This window comes from Nicotiana tomentosiformis, chromosome 1, assembly GCF_000390325.3.
Source record: "Nicotiana tomentosiformis chromosome 1, ASM39032v3, whole genome shotgun sequence".
In the NCBI taxonomy this organism is placed as follows: domain Eukaryota; kingdom Viridiplantae; phylum Streptophyta; class Magnoliopsida; order Solanales; family Solanaceae; genus Nicotiana; species Nicotiana tomentosiformis.
The window spans coordinates 100,642,569-100,663,703 of record NC_090812.1 but is presented as its reverse complement, the minus strand read 5'-3'; the positions used below and the strand labels follow the sequence as shown (position 1 = coordinate 100,663,703).

General features: G+C 39.9%; 2 protein-coding genes across 4 annotated transcripts; one reads left to right on the top strand and one right to left on the bottom strand.

The window, feature by feature from the left end:
• The first annotated feature begins 3,967 nt into the window (after positions 1-3,967).
• On the top strand, positions 3,968-4,501 carry LOC138907673 (uncharacterized). Its single transcript, XM_070198280.1, has one exon. The coding sequence runs from the start codon at positions 3,968-3,970 to the stop codon at positions 4,499-4,501; it is 534 nt and encodes a 177-aa protein (XP_070054381.1).
• Positions 4,502-14,874: 10,373 nt separating this feature from the next.
• Positions 14,875-20,031, bottom strand: LOC104094893 (sm-like protein LSM2). Of its 3 annotated transcripts, none has more exons than XM_009600910.4 (4): positions 19,873-20,031; positions 18,900-18,951; positions 18,551-18,709; positions 14,875-15,198 (listed from the first exon to the last, which is right to left on the bottom strand). In XM_009600910.4, exons 2-4 carry the CDS (start codon positions 18,900-18,902, stop codon positions 15,079-15,081), a joined length of 282 nt encoding a protein of 93 aa, XP_009599205.1. In that variant the 5' UTR covers positions 18,903-18,951; positions 19,873-20,031; the 3' UTR covers positions 14,875-15,078. The 3 variants fall into 3 exon arrangements, with proteins under 3 accessions (XP_009599205.1, XP_009599206.1, XP_070044597.1); XM_009600911.4 differs by having other exon boundaries at positions 18,900-18,954; positions 19,873-20,024; XM_070188496.1 differs by having other exon boundaries at positions 18,900-19,112; positions 19,873-20,019.
• Between the last annotated feature and the right edge of the window lie 1,104 nt (positions 20,032-21,135).

The following is a 21,135-nucleotide window of genomic DNA, read 5'->3' as shown; positions in this document are numbered from 1 at the left end:
CTATTAATTACTCTTTTCTGATAACATAGGATACATATTTGGCATAAATATATATCTCTAAATAACTCTGTATATATATATATATATATATATATATATATATATATATATATATATATATATACCAGCACAAAGCAGTGACTTCGAATGATTAGCAAAATTGAAATGGACAATCTAAAAACAAAAGGGGCTAAATATTTTGCATGCAAAACCGGGAATTTGAGAGGATCTTAACTATTAAAATGGTGTCATAATGGAAAATATACCCAATTTATAGATACAGATTCTGATTATGGAAAGTAGCAGCATTTTATGGTAGGAAGCAAAAATATTGCTAAACTATGGTCGAACATTAATTAACATAGATTTTGGCAGAAGCTAAATCTTCCATCAGTTAGTGCTAATATTTTGTGGTTTAAAGTAGTCACTGACGGAAAGTAAATATTGTAGATACTCGTGATCAATGTTTTTGATAATTCTTATATGGATAATAATAATAATGGTTTAAAATATATTTATGGAAACGAATCGGATAGAGAATAAATACAGAATCCGGTAAAAGTAAAAAGTTATATGTTTAGCATGATGTACACAATGTAATATCGTGATTAGAGGTATGAGTCTTACAAATCTAAAACAGCTTAATATATATGGTAAAGTAATTTGACCTAGCTATTACTACTAATTAGCAGAAGGAAAGAAGCTACTTCTCAAAGATTTTACCTTTTGCCACAACCAAGAATAATAAGTGAATGTTAATCTCCGATGTACAGTTTAGCTATTTCCGTGGTTAGCATTGGAACACCGATTACCCTATGTTATTTCTTGTTTAATATTTAAAAATTTACAAAAGCATTTGTTTACCCGAAAAATGGATAGAGTTAAATTTGTATGTAGTTCTAAGGGTATGTGTTATAACTTGACACAAATCATAAAAATGAATAGAAATATCGAATGTTGACTGTAGAGAATGAAAAATAAGCAAAGTTGAGAAGAAGATGATTTATAGATTAAGCAAGATGAATCAATTTATCAAGCTAAAAAAGGATAACTCTTCAATATAGGAGTGTATGATATCTCAGTTACCATGTATGCAAAACTTGGTACTTACAGAAATAATAACCATCCCCTTTATAATTGAGGGATCCTACTTTAGATATAATGAAAAATACATAGTGGGAGACCCATGATAAATCAGATTTTCCGTAATTCCTGCCAGGATTCTCTCCTCTAGTGGGATTGCAACGGCTCTTGTCTATGAGCTCGATATTGACTCGAGCTCGATTCTGACTCGGATCCTTGTATTGATTCGGGGTCAGTATTGGTCGATCTCTGCCTCATAAGCTCGATAACTTCACTTTGCATCATAGTTAGATTTGGGTTCGAGCTCGATAATGATATCGAGCTCAACATTGATCGGTCCCTAGAGCTCGAAACTCGGTGACCTGACTTCGTACCTCAACCTGATATTATGAAGACGCTTCTCCGATCCAATGCATTACCATTTCGACCAGTTCGTACGAATGACTAACCGATTTTTACCGTATACAGATAGTCCCCTCGTTTCTCGGGAAGGATGTAGCGAGAAATGGCATGATTTTCCAACGGCTCGATCAGATAGAAGCTGACGTTTTCATTGGGCTCGATCATGACGCACGTGATAGCTGTCCCGTCGGTTTAGTTTTTCAAGGCATTTAATGCGTGTCAGACGGTGGTCGGCCATTATCGAAATTGAACCGCCATTACTATACCTATAAATAACCCTTTTAATCACTTTTACATCTTCAAACCCTAAATTTTCTAACTTCTTTCTCACACTTTCTGAATTCACTCGCAAATCTGTGATTCTTCTCTGCAAAATCTTTCTTCAAAAATATCAAATCTTTGTTACCTCCTTCTATTCTCGATCTTTAAATCCAAAAATGGCGAAAACATCAAAAACCATTCCTCAGAAAGAAAAAGCTTCTTCTTCACAGCCTGCCACCGACAAAACACCGGTGGAGCCACGACCTGAGGAATGCGTTCCTGGGGCGTGTGTTCTTACGTCTGATTTTAAGGTCGATAAAGGCTTGTCGGTTCCCGACCGATGTGAGCCAGTATCGAGGTATATGTGTTCGATAATCGAGAGGCACCTCGAACAGCTAAAAAAGATTGCAATTGGGAGAACAAAGAAATAGTAATCTCGTCTTCTGACGAAGATATCACCACTTACGTGAAAGGGTTTTTAAGTGTGTATACTTACCCTTTCACGTTAGGTCCCCTTGACCCTGTTATTATAGATTTCTGTTGTCAATACCAAATAACCCTAGGCCAGATCCATCCTTCTTTTTGGCGGATCGTTATTTTGATCCGTTACTTCGTGAACAAAATCGAGGGGATGCCTTTCACCCTCGACCATCTCATCCGATTGTACTGTCCTCGCCTCTTTCGAGGCAGGTTAATAAAACTTCAGCGTCGGGCTACCAAGGTTCTGTTCTCGAGTATATACGAGGATATGGATCGAGGCTGGATGGGCATGTTCGTTCGAGTAAAGACTTCGGACCTGATTCCGACTGAAAATATGCCTTTTCCCGAGGAGTGGAACATGAAGCGTAAGTGTAATTCTGTTGTTATCTCCTACTATTTTGCCCCTTCGTTCCTTTTCTCACCGATATCCCCCTTTTTGTGATGCAGTGGTTCCTTGGATGTCCGGTACAGTCCCCGATCTCAAGAATTGGGTACGGGATCTAGCTTCGACCTCCACATACACCGAGCGCTTGTGGCGTGATTTGTCAAAGGGCCGATGGGAGGCCAAAAATCATGGTGAGCCTCTTTCTCGTATCTTTGGTAGTTCGAATGAGATGCTTCCCATAAACTCAAATCAATTTTCCTGTATGTAGGTGTGGGCAAAGATGCAGTTTTGAGGACCTCACCCGTCGAGGAAGAGGCTTCGGCTTCTGATCCAAAGCTGATGAAGGATAATAAGAGAAAAAGGGCCTCCGCCTCTGAAGATCCAAAACCGAAGACGAGGATGGCTCGTAAGCCGAGAAAGAATACCATTCCTTTGACCGTAGACGTCTAAGGGATGAAGACGAATAAGAAGAAGAAGAAGAAGAAGAAAATAACGGGTCCGTGCTGGTGGCCCGAATGAAGAAAACCATCGGTGCCCTAAAGGCAACTGAATCAATGGTGATTTATAAAGCTCTGCCTCAGACTGAGGAGGTATCAGAGGAAGGTTCTGGCGGAGTCCCCAAATCATTAGAGATCGAGGATGCTTCCCACCGAGGTCAACAAACGGTGGGTATATCGGAAGGGGGCGGTCCTGAAGCTCTCCGAACTGAGGAGAACGCCCCTAGCGAGTCACTTGGGGCAATAGTAATCGGAGACTCGCCCATTCTCCCTGCCTTTTCCGAAGGGGCGATTCGGGAAACCCAAGCTTTGGGGGCCCTCGAGATGAGCCGGTCTCATGAAGGAGAGGACCCCTTCTATGATTTGTTTACTGGGGTTGAGGATGCTGCTGGCCCTAGTGATGTGTCGGCCCTTTTCTGCGAAGTGCAGCAAGCTTTGAATCGGGTAAGCTTTAACTCTCTTTGTTGATATTACTTTTATGTTTGCTATTCTTTTCTAACTTCTTTACTTCTTTCTTCGCAGGCCGTGGCGGTTCATCGAGAAGCATGTTCTCGGTCTCGAGCTGAGCTGCATCGGTTCGAGGCCGACCTCCGACGGGTTACGGAGGAGAGGAATGCCCTTAGACGCCTTTCCGAGCAAAGAGAAGAAGAAATCAAAGGCCTTCGAGCTGAGTTGGCCAAGGCTCATCAAGACCAGACTGACCTGACATAGTGGGTAATGATAATATTAAGAACTCATGGGCTTGATTCAGGATCGGAGGCTAATATTTCGATCTCACAGCTGCAGTAGAAACTCGAGACGATCGAGCAGCTTCGTGAGGAAGTTTATATAATAAGGGCGGAGACCATGGGATGGAAAGATGGCATGGACCGTCTTGCTGCAGAAAAAGGAGATTGTTCAGGCCCAATTATCATCGACTGCAAGCCAACTTCAAGGCATAAAGGAGAAGAGCTCGGTTCAAGCGAGAAAAATTGAGGAACTCGAGGCTCGATTGGCCTCCGAACTTGGCAAGGCCAAATTTGATGCCCAAAAGGCAAAGTCCTATGCGGATGTATTAGTAGTTGTCTATCGGGTGGATGCTGAAGCTGCTCAGGTACAAGCAAGAGAGGCAGCCGAGACCGCCAATACTCGAGCACATTGGGTTGCCGAACTTGCTAAATGTCGATCTCGGAGGGAGACCCTCGAAGAGATCCAAGCTCCAGGCTTCGATCTCACCGAAGAGATAAAAAGAGCAAAAGAGCTTGAAGCCGATACTGAAGCCTTGGCTTTCGATGAGAATGATAGCGGTGATGATGATGATGGCAATGATGGGAGCAAGAGTGGGTCCGAGAGCGGGGAGGATCCCGATGGAGAAGAGACTGACCCAGTAGATAACCAAGAACTTAGCCCTTAGTTTTCATTTTGGTTTTTTTGTGTAGTGTCCTGTTCGAACATTGTAAATATTCTTGTATATATAAAGATATTTTCTTTTCCTGACTCGCCTTCGTTTTATTCTCTACCTTGAGAAGATTTTGTTTTATTCATGTCTTATGAAGGTTTTCATAAGGTTTTAGGCAATTTGATCGAATTTGGATCTTGTAACCTTCATAACCAAGTGAGTGCTTGGTCAAACTTGAAATAAGGAAGCCCATAGGCTTAGTAGTCGAGTTGAGTGATTGTTTGAACCTAAAGTAATGTGGCCCGTAGACTTAATGGGTGAGTGAGAGTTTGCTCGAACTCGAAACAAGAGTGGCCCGTAGGCTTAGTAGTCGAGTGAGTGATTCGTAATGTAGACCGTAGGCTTAATGATCGAGTGAGTGATTTCTCAAACTCGAGATGATGTAGCCCGTAGGCTTATTAGTCGAGTGAGTGATTCGAACTCGAGGTAATATAGCCCGTAGGATTAATGGTCGAGTGACTGATTCGAACTCGATGTAATGTAGCCCGTAGGCTTAATGGTCGAGTGAGTGATTGCTTAAACTTGAGATGATGTAGCCCGTAGGCTTAGTAGTCGAGTGAGTGATTCGAACTCGAAGTAATGTATCCCGTACGCTTAATGGTCGAGTGAGAGTTTGCTCGAACTCGAAATAAAGTAGTACGTAGGCTTAATGGTCGAGTGAGTGATTCGAACTCGAAGTAATGTAGCCCGTAGGCTTAATGGTCGAGTGACTTATTCGAACTCGAAGTAATGTAGCGCGTAGGCTTAATGGTCGAATGAGTGATTGCTCAAACTCGAGATGATGTAGCCCGTAGGCTTAGTAGTTGAGTGAGTGATTCGAACTCGATATAATGTAGCCCATAGGCTTAATGATCTAGTGACTGATTCGAACTCGAAGTAATGTAGCCCGTAGGCTTAATGGTCGAGTGGAAGTCCCCGATTTGTGGGGCAATCATCGGCCCTTGAGCCTGTTTGCGTAAAAGATCATGAAATAGAGGACGACACGAGATATGGGTAAAGAAGTTTTTTTTCATGTTGTTATGCATGTGTTTATTTTTTATACCAGGGATCGAACAATCTACATGAGCATGGTTCGTTTTGACCATTTGGCTCTTACAATTTTTCCTATCGGAACCCTGTTGTTATGAAGTAACTTTCTTGCATCGAACTTGATATATTTAAGGGTAATGCCCCACCAGTATTTGAGGTTGATTGTAAAGAGGCCTCGGATACTGTTAAACCGTTCTAAGTTAGCACGATCAATGGTTGCCTCATTAAAAACCTTGCAGAAAAACCCATTTGGGATAAAACTGGTCTAAGGGAAAAAGAGTGCAATGCGTGCTTTCAGACCTAACGCTTCGTGTTGAATGATCCATCCTTGTTATTTGATTGAACTCCTGTAAGGGTTAGTTTTGAAATATAAAAGAACATGGGAGGGTCGTACCTTAGCAGTAGTATCGTTTTAGGTGTGACACGTTCCAATTGATTGGTAGTTGTTTGCCTTTTATAATACCGAGTTTGTAGGATCTTTTACCGATGTTTTCGAGTACTTGATACGGTCCTTCCCACTTCGGACCCAGTTTTCCTTCGTTTGGATTTCGGGTGCTGAGGGTGACTTTCCTTAGCACTAAGTCCCCGATTTTAAAATGGCGAAGATTGGTTCTTCGATTATAGTATCTTTCGATTCGCTGCTTTTGGGCAGCCAATTGGACGAGAGCGGCTTCTATTTTTTCATCCAATAATTTGAGGCTAGTATTCATAGCCTCGTGATTTGATTCTTCTGTTGTATATCGATACCTGGAACTGGGTTCCCCGACTTTGACTGGAATCAAGACTTCGGAGCCATATACTAAAGAGAACGGGGTAGCCCCCGTACTGGATTTTGATGTTGTTCGATATGCCCAAAGAACTTCGGGCAGGATTTCTCTCCATTTTCCCTTAGCGTCGATCAACCTTTTCTTTAGGTTTTGAATGATAGTCTTGTTCGTTGATTCGACCTGTCCGTTCCCACTAGGGTGATACGGTATCGATAATATCCTTTTTATTTTGTGGTCTTCGAGAAATTTTGTCACTTTGCTGCCGTTAAATTATTTCCCATTGTTACACACTATTTCGGCGGGTATCCCAAATCGACATACGATATGATCCCAGATGAAGTTTATAACCTCTTTCTCTCTCACTTTCTCGAACGGTTGTGCTTTAACCCATTTAGAGAAATAGTCAGTCATAAATAAAATGAACTTAGCTTTACCTGTGGCCAATGGCAGAGAGCCGACGATATCCATTCCCCATTTCATGAATGGCCATGGGGATAGGACTGAGTGAAGTTGCTCTCCGGGCTGATGGATCATCGGTGCAAACCTTTGACATTTGTCATATTTTTTAACAAACTCCTTTTCATCTTTGTCCATATCGATCCAATAATATCCTGCTCTGATTATTTTTCGGACTAATGAATCGGCACCGGAATGATTTCCACAAGTACCCTTGTGAACCTCACGTAGGATGTAGTCGGTGTCTCCTGGACCTAAACATACTGCCAATGGTCCATCGAATGTCCTTCGGTATAATGTTCCATATGCAGTCAATGTGAATCGAGCAACTTTGGTTCGTAGGGCCCTCAAATTTTAGGATCCGGTGGGAGTTTTTCGTTCTTCAAATATTCAATATACTTATTCCTCCAATCCCAGGTTAAGCTTGTAGAATTTATCTCAGCATGACCTTCCTCGATCACGAACCTCGAGAGTTGAATGACAGTCCCCGAGCTGATCTCATCTTCCTCGACCGATGATCCCAAGTTTGCAAGTGCATCGGCCTCACTGTTTTGTTCTCGAGGTATATGATGTAAAGTCCATTCTTTGAAATGGTACAAAGTTACCTGTAGTTTGTCCAAATACCTTTGCATTCTATCCTCTCGAATTTCGAAGGTTTTGTTTACTTGATTTACCACCAGTAAAGAGTCACACTTGGCTTCAACGGCCATTGCTCCCAAGCTTTTAGCTAACTCGAGACCTGCAATCATGGCCTCATACTCGTCCTCGTTGTTAGTCAACCTAGTAGTTTTGATAGATTGCCTAATAGTGCTACCCGTAGGTAGCTTTAAAACGATGCCTATCCCGGACCCTTTTAGGTTCGAAGCCCCGTCTGTGAAAAGAGTGCATACCCCCCATGACGTACCCGATTTCAACAAGAGTTCTTTTTCGACTTCGGGTACGAGGGTTGGCATGAAATCGGCCACGAAGTTCGCTAAAATTTGAAACTTTATGGTCGTCTGGGGTTGATATTCGATATCGTACCCACTGAGTTCGACGGCCCATTTGGCCAATCGGCCTGATAGTTCGGGTTTGTGTAAAATATTACGAAGTGGGTAAGTGGTTAATACATATATGGGGTGACATTGAAAGTATGGTCTTAACTTTATAGAGGCGCTTATCAGCGCCAGTGCCAATTTCTCTAAGTGTGGATATCTAGTTTCTTCTTCCCCTAAGGTTCGACTTACATAATAAACGGAAAATTGCGTACCTTGCTCTTCTCGAACTAGGACACCGCTTACCGCGATTTTCGATACTGCCAAGTATAAGCAAAGTTTCTCGTCTGTTTTTGGAGTGTGCAACAGTGGTGGGCTCGATAGGTATCGTTTCAATTCCTCTAATGCCTGTTGGCATTCCGGGGTCCAGGTGAAATCGTTCTTCTTTTTGAACAGAGAGAAAAATCTGTGACTTCGATCCGACAACCTTGAAATAAATCGGCCTAAGGCAGCAATCCGTCTCGTTAGCCTCTGCACGGCTTTTACACTATCCATGACGGTGATGTCTTCGATGGCCTTGATTTTATCGGGGTTGATTTCGATCCCCCGATTCGATACCATGAAGCCAAGAAACTTGCCCGATCCGACCCCGAAAGCACATTTCTCGGGGTTGAGCTTTATGTTGTATTTCTTTAAATTCTCGAATGTTTCCTGCAAATGAGCCAAATGGTCCTCTGCGCTCAGGGACTTAACTAGCATGTCATCAATATAAACTTTCATTGATTTACCTAGTTGTTCCTCGAATATTTTATTTACTAGGCGTTGGTAAGTAGCTCCTGCATTTTTTAGCCCGAAGGGCATTACATTATAATAATAGGTTCCATGCTTGGTAATAAACGAAGTCTTTTCTTGGTCCTCCGGGTTCATTTGGATTTGATTGTACCCGGAATAGGCATTGAGAAAAGTAAGGATCTCGTGGCCGGACATGGCATCGATTATGCGATCGATGTTAGGCAGTGGAAAAGAATCTTTGGGGCATGCCTTGTTTAAATCCTTATAATCTACACACATTCTAAGTTTGTTCCCTTTTTATGGACTGCAACCACAATGGCTAACCATTCGGGATATTTCACTTCCCGAATGGACCCTATTTTGAGAAGTTTAGTTACCTCGTACTTTATGAATGCATGTTTTACCTCGGACTGGGGTCTTCTCTTTTGCTTCACCGGTTTGAACCTAGGGTCCAGGCTTAGCCGATGCATTGTTATATCCGGTGGGATACCTGTTATGTCTAAATGGGACCAAGCAAAACAATTTATATTATCAATAAGAAATCAAATAAGCTTTTTCCTGAGTTCGGGGGTTAATCCCTTTCCCAGGTATACCTTTTCGTTCGGGCATATATTTGATTAGTACGACTTTCTCCAGTTCTTCGACCGTTGATTGGGTAGCGTCGGAATCATCGGGGACCACGAAAGATCTTGGGATCCCTTGCTCATCATCTTCGTCAATCTTCTGATCTTCTAGTTAGTTCGAAGCTGACGTCTGTGATTGATATTTGGCATTACGTTCCTCCTTCTAGCCCGACCCCTTTGTCGATGAAGGCGAGGATATCGGAATTGGCCGGTTGTTCCCCGTATACTGTTTTGATTCCCTCCGATGTTGAGAATTTAAGAACATGGTAGAAGGTCGAAGGTACAACTCTCATATTGTGGATCCATGACCTTCCAAAAAGGGCATTGTATCTCATATCGCCTTCTATTACGTGGAACTTCGTTTCCTGGATAGTCTCGGCCACGTTTATCGGCAGAATTATCTCGCCTTTGGTAGTTTCACATGCCATATTGAATCCGTTTAGAACCAGGGTTGCGGGTACGACCCGGTCCTATAGACTGAGCTGTTCTACAACCTTTGATATAATAATGTTGGTCGAGCTACCTTGTTACACCCTATGTTTTCATACGTGAAAGTACGCCATAAGTAAATTGATGGAAGTTCGGGAATGAGATTATTTTGAGATTATAAGCATTATGCTTTTTCAAACAAGTGATAAGTAAATTCGTGAAGGAGAAAGGGAAAACAAATCGAAGAAAAGGAATTTCGTCAAAGTTTGACATTTTGGGGTAAAATACGGTCCGAGCTAAAATACCCGATATTTATGGAATAGTGTCATACAAGGTACCACGTGGCCATGATAGTAAGGTGTATAAAGTGTATTAAAAGTGAGTAGTATTTTATGTAATTTGAGATAATTCTTAATTATGTGGATAATTGGATAACTAGTGATTTTAGTATGGGGTTTAACTAATTAATTAGATTATTTGTATAAATTTGATTAGCCACCTAACGTGGCAGCCCAAGGGGTCTTGATTTAAAGCCCATATAGTGACTCTTAATACATGTGAAAAGTGACATCTTTAGGAGATAATTGTAGGCCAAGTCATACCTAAGTGGGGCCCATATTCACTTTGATAAAGACAATTCAAGTAAGATGTATAATCTTGCAAAGGCTACTATTTTTAACAGCACACGGATTGTGCCATTTTCTTGCCTCTTTTACCATTTTACATTCATCACTTATCCAACCCCTATAGCAAAGAAAATTTCAACTTCATGTTCATAGAAATTTCAGCAAAACACTGCGTAGCATATCAAAAAGGGACTAAATCTTAAGACAACAAATGGAATCTCTTGTGTAAGTAGAGTGGGCTGATCGTGAGTAAGTAAGAAAGCAAAACAATTCCATACCAAATTCTAAGAGAATCGGTCCAGGTATGTTAAGGTTATCCCTTCTTTCTTTTTGGCATGATCAATACGATACAAACGAAACGAGCAAATGCACAATTTCCATAAATGACTCTATTCATAGAAGTATTAGGGGTGTTTATGTTATTGATTCCCCATGTGAATTATTATTATATCTTCTGTTCATGGGTCTCAGAAAAATACGCATTTGATATAGTTTATCCGACATGCATATTATTTTTATGACATTTCGAGAAATCTTATTAACGTATTTCTTATGCATTTCATGCATTTATATATGTACATTGACCCATGACCAGATGGTGTTATATACGCGTATATTATATGTATATGGGATATGGAAAAAGGTTATGGCGTTATATACGCACCACCACCTGATATACGTTGATGATTTGCCCACAGTGGCCGAAATGATATGATGGGATGCCTTCAGAGGCTTGATGATGTTATGAACGCATATACCTTTGCATGGTATGACATTTATACGCATATGCATGACATTATAAAAATGAAATGATTCACAGAGTTATTCAGACATACATGTCGAGTCTTTTACTCTATGTTTTCTCATGTCTATTGTTTACTGATTTTTATTCCTTACATACTCGGTACATTATTTGTACTGACGTCCCTTTTTTCTGGGGACATTGTGTTTCATGCCCGCATGTCACGATAAACAGGTCGAGAGCCCTCCAATTAGGCTATCAGCTCAGCGGAAGATGTTGGTGCCTTCTATTTGCTCCGGAGTTGCTTGTTTGGTCAGTATGATTTAGACGTGTATTGTTTGGTATGGCGGGACTCTGTCCCGACCTTTATAAAAATTATGTATTCTTAGAGGCTTGTAGATAAATGTCATGTACGCAAAAGATTGTATGGCCTTGTTGGCCTATGTTCAGTGTACGAGTGGTTATTTTGGTCTTATAGGCCCGTATGTCTTAAGTATAAGTTGGTATTTCATGTTGTATTCTACTTATCTCACGGCAGCCTCTCCGGCTCAGTTATCTATGATAGTATGATACGAAAAGATACATTATATTGATACTCGGTTGAGTAAGATATCAGGTACCCGTCGCGGCCCATCGGTTTAGGTCGTGCATACCTGGATCAATTAACACACACTTAACTTTAGTTTTATTCATGAGTACGGATATTACCAGTGCATCGTTGTGAGGTTGCATGACTCTTTCTGCATCTTCATCATTAAAGGACATGGTTCCTATGTGTGCATAATCCCAAGTTCGAGATCGTTTTTCTCTCATAATCGATGTCTTAGTGTGTTTAAGTACCGGTCCATGAGGGGTATCGACGCCACCGATGATCATGTGGATGACGTGCTGTGGTTCTTCCTGTTCGTTTTGTTTACCGAAATCCCTGTTTTTGAAATGGTTTTCGGCTCTGTCGCTTAAAAATTCTCGAAGGTGCCCTTTATTGAATAACCGGGCTACCTCCTCTCTTAGTTGCCTGCAATCTTCCGTTCTGTGTCCATGGGTGCCATGATATTCACACATTTGATTGGGTTTCCTCTGTGCAGGATTGATCTGCATGGGTCGAGGCCATTTATTGTCCTTGATGCGTCCGATAGCCGACACGATGGCGGATGCATCGATGCTGAAGTTATACTCTGATAACTGTGGTACTTCCTTAGGTCCGGTATGCCTATTGAACCCATTTCCGTTCATCAGTCCCCCGAGACCCTTGGCTTCGATCATTTCTCTTTTTACCTCGTATGGGGTTACGTGAAAGTTCGCTACCCCGATGATCTCCGTTGTATGGCCGGTATCGATCCTTGCTTGACCTTGGTTCTCGATCGGTATCTCTTTTAAAACCAGACCCGAAACCCAACTGGTCATCTTCGACCCTTATTTTAGATTGATACCGATTGTGCACATCAGCCCAAGTAATAGCTGGTATTCGATTAGGTTACTTCAGTCGCCGTGAAGCCATCGAGCTTCATTCATTCAGACCTTGAGTGAAAGATTGAACAACCCAATCGTCTGTGACTGGTGGTAGATCCATTCCTTCCATTTGGAAACGAGATACAAATTCTCTTAGCATCTCGTTATCCTTTTGTCTTACCTTGAATAGGTCCGACTTCCGGGTCTCGACTTTTATGGCCCCGGCATGTGCTTTTACGAAACAATCTGCAAGCATAACAAAAGAATCAATAGAGTTAGATAGTAAATTATGATACCATATCATTTCCCCCTTCGACAAGATTTCACCGAATTTTTTCAATAATACAGATTCGATCTCATCATCTTCTAGATCATTTCCTTTAATGGCACATGTGTAAGAGGTGACATGTTCGTTGGGGTCGGTCGTTTCGGGCATGCGAAAATTCTTTGGGATTGGTTTAGGGGCCGCGCTCGGGGGGAAAGGCTTCTATACGAATGTTTTGGAATCTAAGCCTTTCAATATCGGGGCTGCCCCCGGGATCTGATCAACCCTGGAGTTGTACGTTTCCACCCTTTTGTTGTTTTCTTCGATCCTCTTTTCTCCTGATTCTATTCATTTCGTCAGTTCTTCGAACATCTTAACAATTTCGGGATTAGTCCCCGATTCTTGCTCATTTGACCTCACTACAGCTAGTTCTATTTTGTGAGTGACTTCTCGTGGCGGATTGGACTCCGGCCTGCTCGGTATCTGGGTTTGACTCTGCAACTGATCTATTGCTACCTGTTGAGCTTGCAACATTTCGAAAATCATATGCAAGCTGACTCCGTTTTCTTCAACGTTATGGGTATCTCGAGATGCAGATCAAGTACCACGATGAATGCTATTTTCCGGTTCAGAACGTTGGCCTGCCTCGATGGCCACATGTGAGTTAACGTCCAATGGTACTTCGATTCGAGCTCCAACGGCGTTGACGAGCGGCCTTTCGCCACCGGGCGCCAAGTTATTGTTCTCATCTTGAAGGCCAGCTTCGTTGTCGATAGGCAAGGCCATTGATCGGGAGTTCGTTGTTGCTAATATGAAATCAGAGATGCTTCAAAATAAGCGTGAAACGACCAGTATTTCAGAGATTCGTGTCAAATAGTCACTGTTATCCTTAGCCCCACGGTGAGCGCCAAACTATTTACCCGAAAAACGGATAGAGTTAAATTTGTATGTAGTTCTAAGGGTATGTGGTATAACTTGACACAAATCGTAAGAATGAATAGAAATATCAAATGTTGACTGTAGAGAATGAAAAATAAGCAAAGTTGGAAAGAAGATGATTTATAGATTAAGCAAGATGAATCAATTTATCAAGCTAAAAAAGGATAACTCTTCAACATAGGAGTGTATGATATCTCAGTTACCATGTATGCAAAACTTGGTCCTTACAGAAATAATAACCATTCCCTTTATAATTGAGGGATCCTACTTTAGATATAATTAAAAATACATAGTGGGAGACCCATGATAAATCAGCTTTTCCATAATTCCCGACAGGATTCTTTCCTCTAGTGGGATTGCAACGACTCTTATTTATGAGCTCGATATTGACTCGAGCTCTCGATCTTGACTCGAGCTCGATTTTGACTCGGATCCTTGTATTGATTCGGGGTCAGTGTTGGTCGATCTCTGCCCCATAAGCTCGATAACTTCACTTTGCATCATAGTTAGATTTGGGTTCGAGCTCGATAATGATATCGAGCTCGACATCGGTCCCTAGGGCTCGAAGCTCGGTGACCTGACTTCGGACCTCAACCTGATATTATGAATACGCTTCTCCGATCCAATGCATTACCATTTCGACCAGTTCGTACGAATGACTAACCGGTTTTTACCGTATACAACATTACTTAATAAACTTTGAAGATTTATACCGTTATTTTTCTAATGTTTATTAAGTGCTCGATGTTGAATACGTTCATACCTTATTTCATTTAATGTCACTAAAAAGAATTACATTAAATCATGAGATCGAAACATGTAGCTTTCAGAATTTAAACACGTATTATATATACGTATTATTATCACTAAAATATAATTCTATTTCTAACTCTATATTCTTTGCTAATATTCTAATTCTTTCTAAACCAAAACTATTGATTCTAAACCCGTAAAATATGAGCAAAACACGATATAACTTTTGTATTATTAATGCCTTCCACATAACTTTTGTTGGTATTATGTTATCTAACCTCTAGCACAGCAAAACTTGCATTTTAGTGTGAGGAGAAAATAATCTCCACGACCATTTGAATAGAAGATGATGATCCTCCAAAGATCTCATATTTTACGTCTCCTGAAGATAGACATATAACTAGAACATTTGTATGGTCCTAAAGAACGATTTTTCCATTGGTAGGTAACATTTCCCCGAAAAAAGTGGCACTACGGAAGGATCTCGGGCGTTTTTAACATTCTTAATTTTGTCAAAAGACTGAGAAATGTCTTAGGGTCAACATTCATATCCACTGTTAATTTGCAGTAGTCATAACTACTACATGCAACATGCATCTAGAATTACACTGAACAGCAAGAAAAATCAGTATATACCGATTCATCCAACTGAAAATGTGAAAATGGACAGTATTTCAAAGTCCAGATTTCAGCCACCCCGAGCTTCTCTCCTTGTAGCATCATGAAGTAGTTCTATGTCAACTCCATCCTGAGGTAACTGCACATATCTCACCACTGATCCTCTGATGAAGCAATTCCTGACTGATTTCTATCACCATCAAAAACAGTTTTATCAGCGAGAAATGAAATGAGTACCAAAACACAAAAAGAAGAAAATACTAGGGACAAAAGAAAAGAGACAAGAAAAAGGTAAGTATGTTTAAGCGAAGGAAGAGTGAAAAAACTAGACATACTAGGCCAGTAACTATGAGCAACCTACTTCTAGTCGAGATCCCTTTCACTTTGGAATAGTTTCAGTTTTTCATCCATACTGAATAAATACATACCCTTGCACACTTGAGGAAAACCTGATGTCAATACGAAAATGTTCATACCAGTGTTTTGGAGTGCGAGGCGACAAAAAGCGACGAGGGCCCGATTCACTGAGGCGAGAAGCGAAGCGCTTGCTTTTTTGAAGTGAAGTGCCAATTAATATATATATATATATATATATATATATATATATATATATGTGTGTGTGTGTGTGTGTGTTAAATTTGCATATATAAATAACCAAAAACTCAATAGCAATAACATATTAGCAAATATTTCAATTCAAAAACTAAAAGTAGATAGTAGATACTAAAAGTCTAGAACAAGATAGTCAATAATTCATCAATTTTACACTAAAAGTCTGGCACTGAAAAGAAAAAAATGAAAATCAGAGGAGAAAATAGAGAAACAGAGGAAGAAAGAAGAACAGAAAGGTGAGAAGAAGAAGAGAAGAGTCTTTTTTTTTAAGAACAGAAAGGTGAGAAGAAGAAGAGAAGAGTCTTTTTTTTTTTTTAAAAAAAACGACGCTTCTGTCACATTGTCACCTCCTTGCCCCACTGACGCCTCCTCGCCACTTTTCTAATTTCGCAACACCTCAGCTGAAAATAGCGATGGGCTTCTGCTTCGTGTCACCTCATGCTATTAGCGCTGAGGCGAGCGCTATTTACAATACCGGTTCATACCTTTAAAATTGCGAGAAATAACATTTTACAGAATAGGAATATAGCGTATAAGAAACTGACGACTAGGAAAGGTTGATGGCTCCAGGGCTTGCCATATAAATAGAAAAGAGACCGTCATCTTTACAGTGGCGAAATAATCTTTCTTTTTATAACTATACATCCCAATCTATAGGATTAATCAAGCTGCAGCTCTACCGAGATCTCCTTCCTACTCTACAAGGAAGTGGGTGCTTGCCTACGTGGAATGGGCCAAAGGACATATGTTTTCTTTAATTCAGATGAGGGCGAGCTGGATAAGTGAATAAAAAAAAAAAACGATTCACAAGGCGAAACATGAGGGAACCCAACCTAGCGGGAAAAGTGCAGCAGGGTCAGAGGGGGACGGAGAAGTTTGCCCCGGGCAGGCCTAGGTTAGGAGGGTGAAGCATCTACCATTCCCCCCATTGCTATCCCTAGCACCGTCTAGGATATTCATAATTCGTGGTCCTATCCTGATTGTTGATTCCGGTTCCAATTTCGTGCACCTAGTCATATTTTATGGGCCTACAGAGATAGTTGCTTCCAGTTCCAACTTTTGTATCTAGAAAACATGATGCAAAAGTAATTCCGGGCCAATGAGACTAAAAGTTGCAACATTGAAAATTAACATTACCACCCGTGGCGGATCTATGTACAGGAAAGGGGGTGGTACGCCACCGGGTCGCTCGAGTAAAAATTCATATATACTCCCTCTGTTTCAATTTAGATGACACACTTTCCTTATTAGTCCGTTCCAAAAAGAATGACACATTTCTACAACTGGAAATAATTCAACTTTAAACTCTTCATTTTAACATTTTACCCTTAATGAGAAGCTTTTATAACCACACAAATGTCATGGCTCCACAAAGCTTTTACCCCTTAAGCTTTTAAAACCACAAGTTTCAAAAGTATTCTTTTTTTTCTTAAACTCTGTGCTGAGTCAAACTACCTCAACTAAATTGAAACGGAGGGAGTACACTGGTATTTTCACGTAAAAAGCGTTCATAATTAGAGTGTGGCACCCTCAGTCACAAAGTGAAGTTAGGTTCCGTGGTCCAAGTTTCTCTTACCAGGCGCAAGGCCCAAGATCGATACTTGCCTCACTCATCTTATCAATTCAATTTTAATGTTCCTCTCCACCTCGCTTGTTCCCTTTTTTCATTTTCTTTCTTTTATGTTCATCTTTGTATTTCCTCTCTTTGTACAACCCTTTTTTAATCTAGTTAATGTTATTTTTTTTTTTCATGATTTCAAGTAAAGGACCAAATATATTCAGTTTGGTTATCACATGTTAAGTGGTAAGTTTACATAAAATAGTGGCACCCGTAGTTATCAAATCCTGGATCCGCCTCTGAATTTACTACATATGCTTTGGTTCCAAATTGGTAAGACATCAAGGCACCAACGAGACAACAAATTCAATTTGTTAAAGCCATAGAAGATTTTCAACCCAAGGAAAAAAAAAAAAAAAAAAGAAGAAGACGACAACTCAAAACGAAACAACACAAGGTCATTTATTTGGAGAAGCCATCATATTTCACCCAACCACAGGCTATATCATGGTGGTTATACATAGAGCATAAGGTTCACCATTCTATTGACTTCTATGCGGCTACCAGGTTGAGTAAGACACAAAATTCTTTAGTTAAGGTTTTCCCCAGCACTACAATAGTTACAGTGATATTGGATTCTTGTACTTACAAGTTCTTAGCCTTGGAATAAGAAATTCTTAGTGTCCAAATGGTCAAAGAATGTAAAGCTAGATGCCTTCAAGTAACATAAGTAGTTACATTAAACAGAAAGGTGAATAGATCATAGCATAGCTTATAGCAAATATTAACAAACACTAGGCCTTAGCAGAACAGAGCCACCAAACAATCATAGTCATAGTGATCGACAAAGCTCATAACCATAGATTAAAACTACAAAAAGAATCTCATATCTTTGTGAACCTCAGTGACCAGAATTTTAGACACAGAGAGAAGTTAATACTTCAAATTGACCTTCTTCACACGACATCAGTACTTCAAATTGGCCCTCCTTAATTCAAATATCCAACCAACAGTAAAAAGTTCTAGCAAAAACTATCAGGGTTCACAACTAAAGACTATTGTGGAGGAGAAAAATATCATGTCCTCCTAGTGCATAACAAAACCAAAAAGAACCAATTCACAAGTTCTTCAATTGAGAGAGTGAGAGAGAGCCAATCAGAGGTTCTCAACCAATCGTACACACACAAAGAGAGAAGATGAAAGAATGAACAAAATGAAATGCATGGCCACTTATTTTCACAGATGAAATCGATGATATCTAACAAGAAGAACAAAGATGGAAGAACACAACATAGCTCATAAATAAAATGAACCCTAAATGTTAATTGTCCCACCCAACCCACACGATTGGAGGAGAACAAGGAATAATTACCATGTGGGGGTACTTGTCCTCGTCAACAACCCTCGTGTTTTCAAGCTTAATGTTCAGATACTGATCAACTGAATGTAGTGTTCCTCGGATAGCCAAGTCATTCTTCAGTTCCACAGTCACTTCTCTGCCTACCAGATCCTTGAAATATGAGAAAAACAACTGGAAAACAGAGTGGGTCAGAGGCAAAACCCAGCCAGAATATAGACCAAATAAATATATGAGAAAAAACCTCAAATAAGAATTGATTCCAATAAGGTAAATAAACTTTCCACTGTAGAACAATTGGAGAAAACAAAGCAGACACCAAGTATATACAGCACTAAGAAAGAGAGATCAGGAAAAAAAATACCATTTTTCTCTCCCAGGAATATCACTGTGCTCTCTCTGTCCTTGACAGCTCTCTGCTTCAACAAAATTGGACAATTTCAGACCTTTTTTTATAACATAGTACAACAACGAAGAAGAACCATGAGGTCTCAAGTCCAAGTTCCAATCAAGGCAAAACACACTAGGTGATATCTTCCCACCCGTCTAAAGCTTGGTAGGCAGAGTTATCCAGTACCTGTATTGGTGCAAGGTAGCAAGCACACGAAGGAATAGTCGAGGTGCGCATAAGTTAGCAGGGACATCACCTTCAATAAAAAACCCAGCACAACAACACCTAGTTTTTGAATTCTGTGAAGATTCATAATTCGCTGAGGATTGATAAATTGACTAGTTTTAGTCTGAATGGACAACCTACTCTACAACCGCCCCCTTTATCCAAGCTTGGAACTAGCAGTATCAGCTAACATAAGATGCTGAGCTCAGACAAACAGATTTCTTGCTTAAAAGTATATAGTATAAGCGGAAAATTTCTAATTGTTACAGATGTTAAAAAGTCAGTTCAATAGCACACCAAACAAACCTCAAGGGCCGATTGTTTAGACTGTATTAGATATAATCGGGATGTTATTCAATTATTGGTTAGGAATTAGAATCAGTTGTAAATCTTGACCTCCAATAATCCCAAATGCTGAATAGTAACAATAAAAATAAAAAGAAAATAGCATATTTTACGGTCTTATATATTATCTTAATAATCTAAATATTCACAATTTCAGAGCCATCTATTACATGAGCCTCCAAACAAGAAACATGAGAAATCGAAGTCGACAATTTGTTTAAGCAGCGGAGCAGTACAAAGCATGGGAACAGAATGAGATTTTTTTTTTTGAGTTTACCATTAAAAACAAAAAAAAAAATTTAAATTAAACAATTGGGAAGAGGGATTTAGGGTTTTCCTTTTTCAAATACAGAGAGATATAAAGAGGGGGACTTACAACTCGACTTCGCCGGAGGAAGAGATGTTTGAGAAGCAAGTGGAAATCGGAGGCTAGTTTAGTTGGAAATTCGCGTCAGAATTTGAAGTCCTTTTTTTGCTTGAAAACATATAAGCAAATAGTCCTACCGTTCCAAACCGTGAATCATTGTTAAAACAATTCTTTTTCCTTAATAACGGGGATTTTGTTACGAATTCGCTAACAAGAAGATTATTCATTTAGTACAAATTTATCTACAAGTAGATGCAGTCAGGTTGCAAGCAACTTAATGAAATGATTTGCAGCAGTTTTTTATTAAACAGGCACATTACAAACAGTTCATGCACACACCTTACAAGCAGCTAAAGAAAAACCTTGCAGCTGCTTCCTGAAAAATCTCGCAACTGCTTCCTTTCTTATATAAATAGAGAAGTTTTCAGTTCATTATGAACAACAGTTTGAAGTTGAATAAAAAAATCAATCCCCCTCTATACTTGTCTTCGATTTCTTTACTTTACAGTCTTTATTTTATAACACGTTATCAGCGCGAGGCTCTACCATTTTGAGTACGTACTTCGAATTTAATTTCTATTTCAGTGTTCGTCTCTGATGTAAGGCGACACTCTTATGTCTGTGGTTAGATCTTGTTCATAACAAGCATCATATGGCAGATTATATCCTTGAGGTGTGTTTGTCTCCGAAGTAAGGCGACACTCTTATGTCTGTGGTTAGATCTTGTTTATAACGAGCATCATATGGCAGATTATATCCTTGAGGTGGTGAGTTTTTCTTCTTGACAGTAGTGATATAGATATCACTTACATCTGGTGTGGCCAAATTTGCGTAATTTAATTTGAGCCTTTTGCTTATATTTTAATATCACTATCATCGCTTGCTTTGTTATATGTTACGTATATAGTACCTATTTTGGTATTTGTTTTCATCCTAATTATCTTAATAAAGGATTACAAAGTGGATAACATTATTAGATCCACTTAAACTCCAGCAGAGTTTGCAAGAAATATACAACCACCAGAAGTGATTATGTTTCATATATCTCATTGTAACTAAATTTTGTTAACCACCAGAAGTGGTATATGCCTATGACAACCAGAAGTGATAATTTAGGCTTTTGGTGGTTACAATTAAAGATAAGCTAGAAAAATATTCTCTATATTACATGCACGCCTCGATTTGCTCCTGAAGTAGTAAATATTTTAAAAGAGGTTGAAGCATCACAATTGATGTGATTAATGCGCGTTCAGATAATTATATTCGATTTCC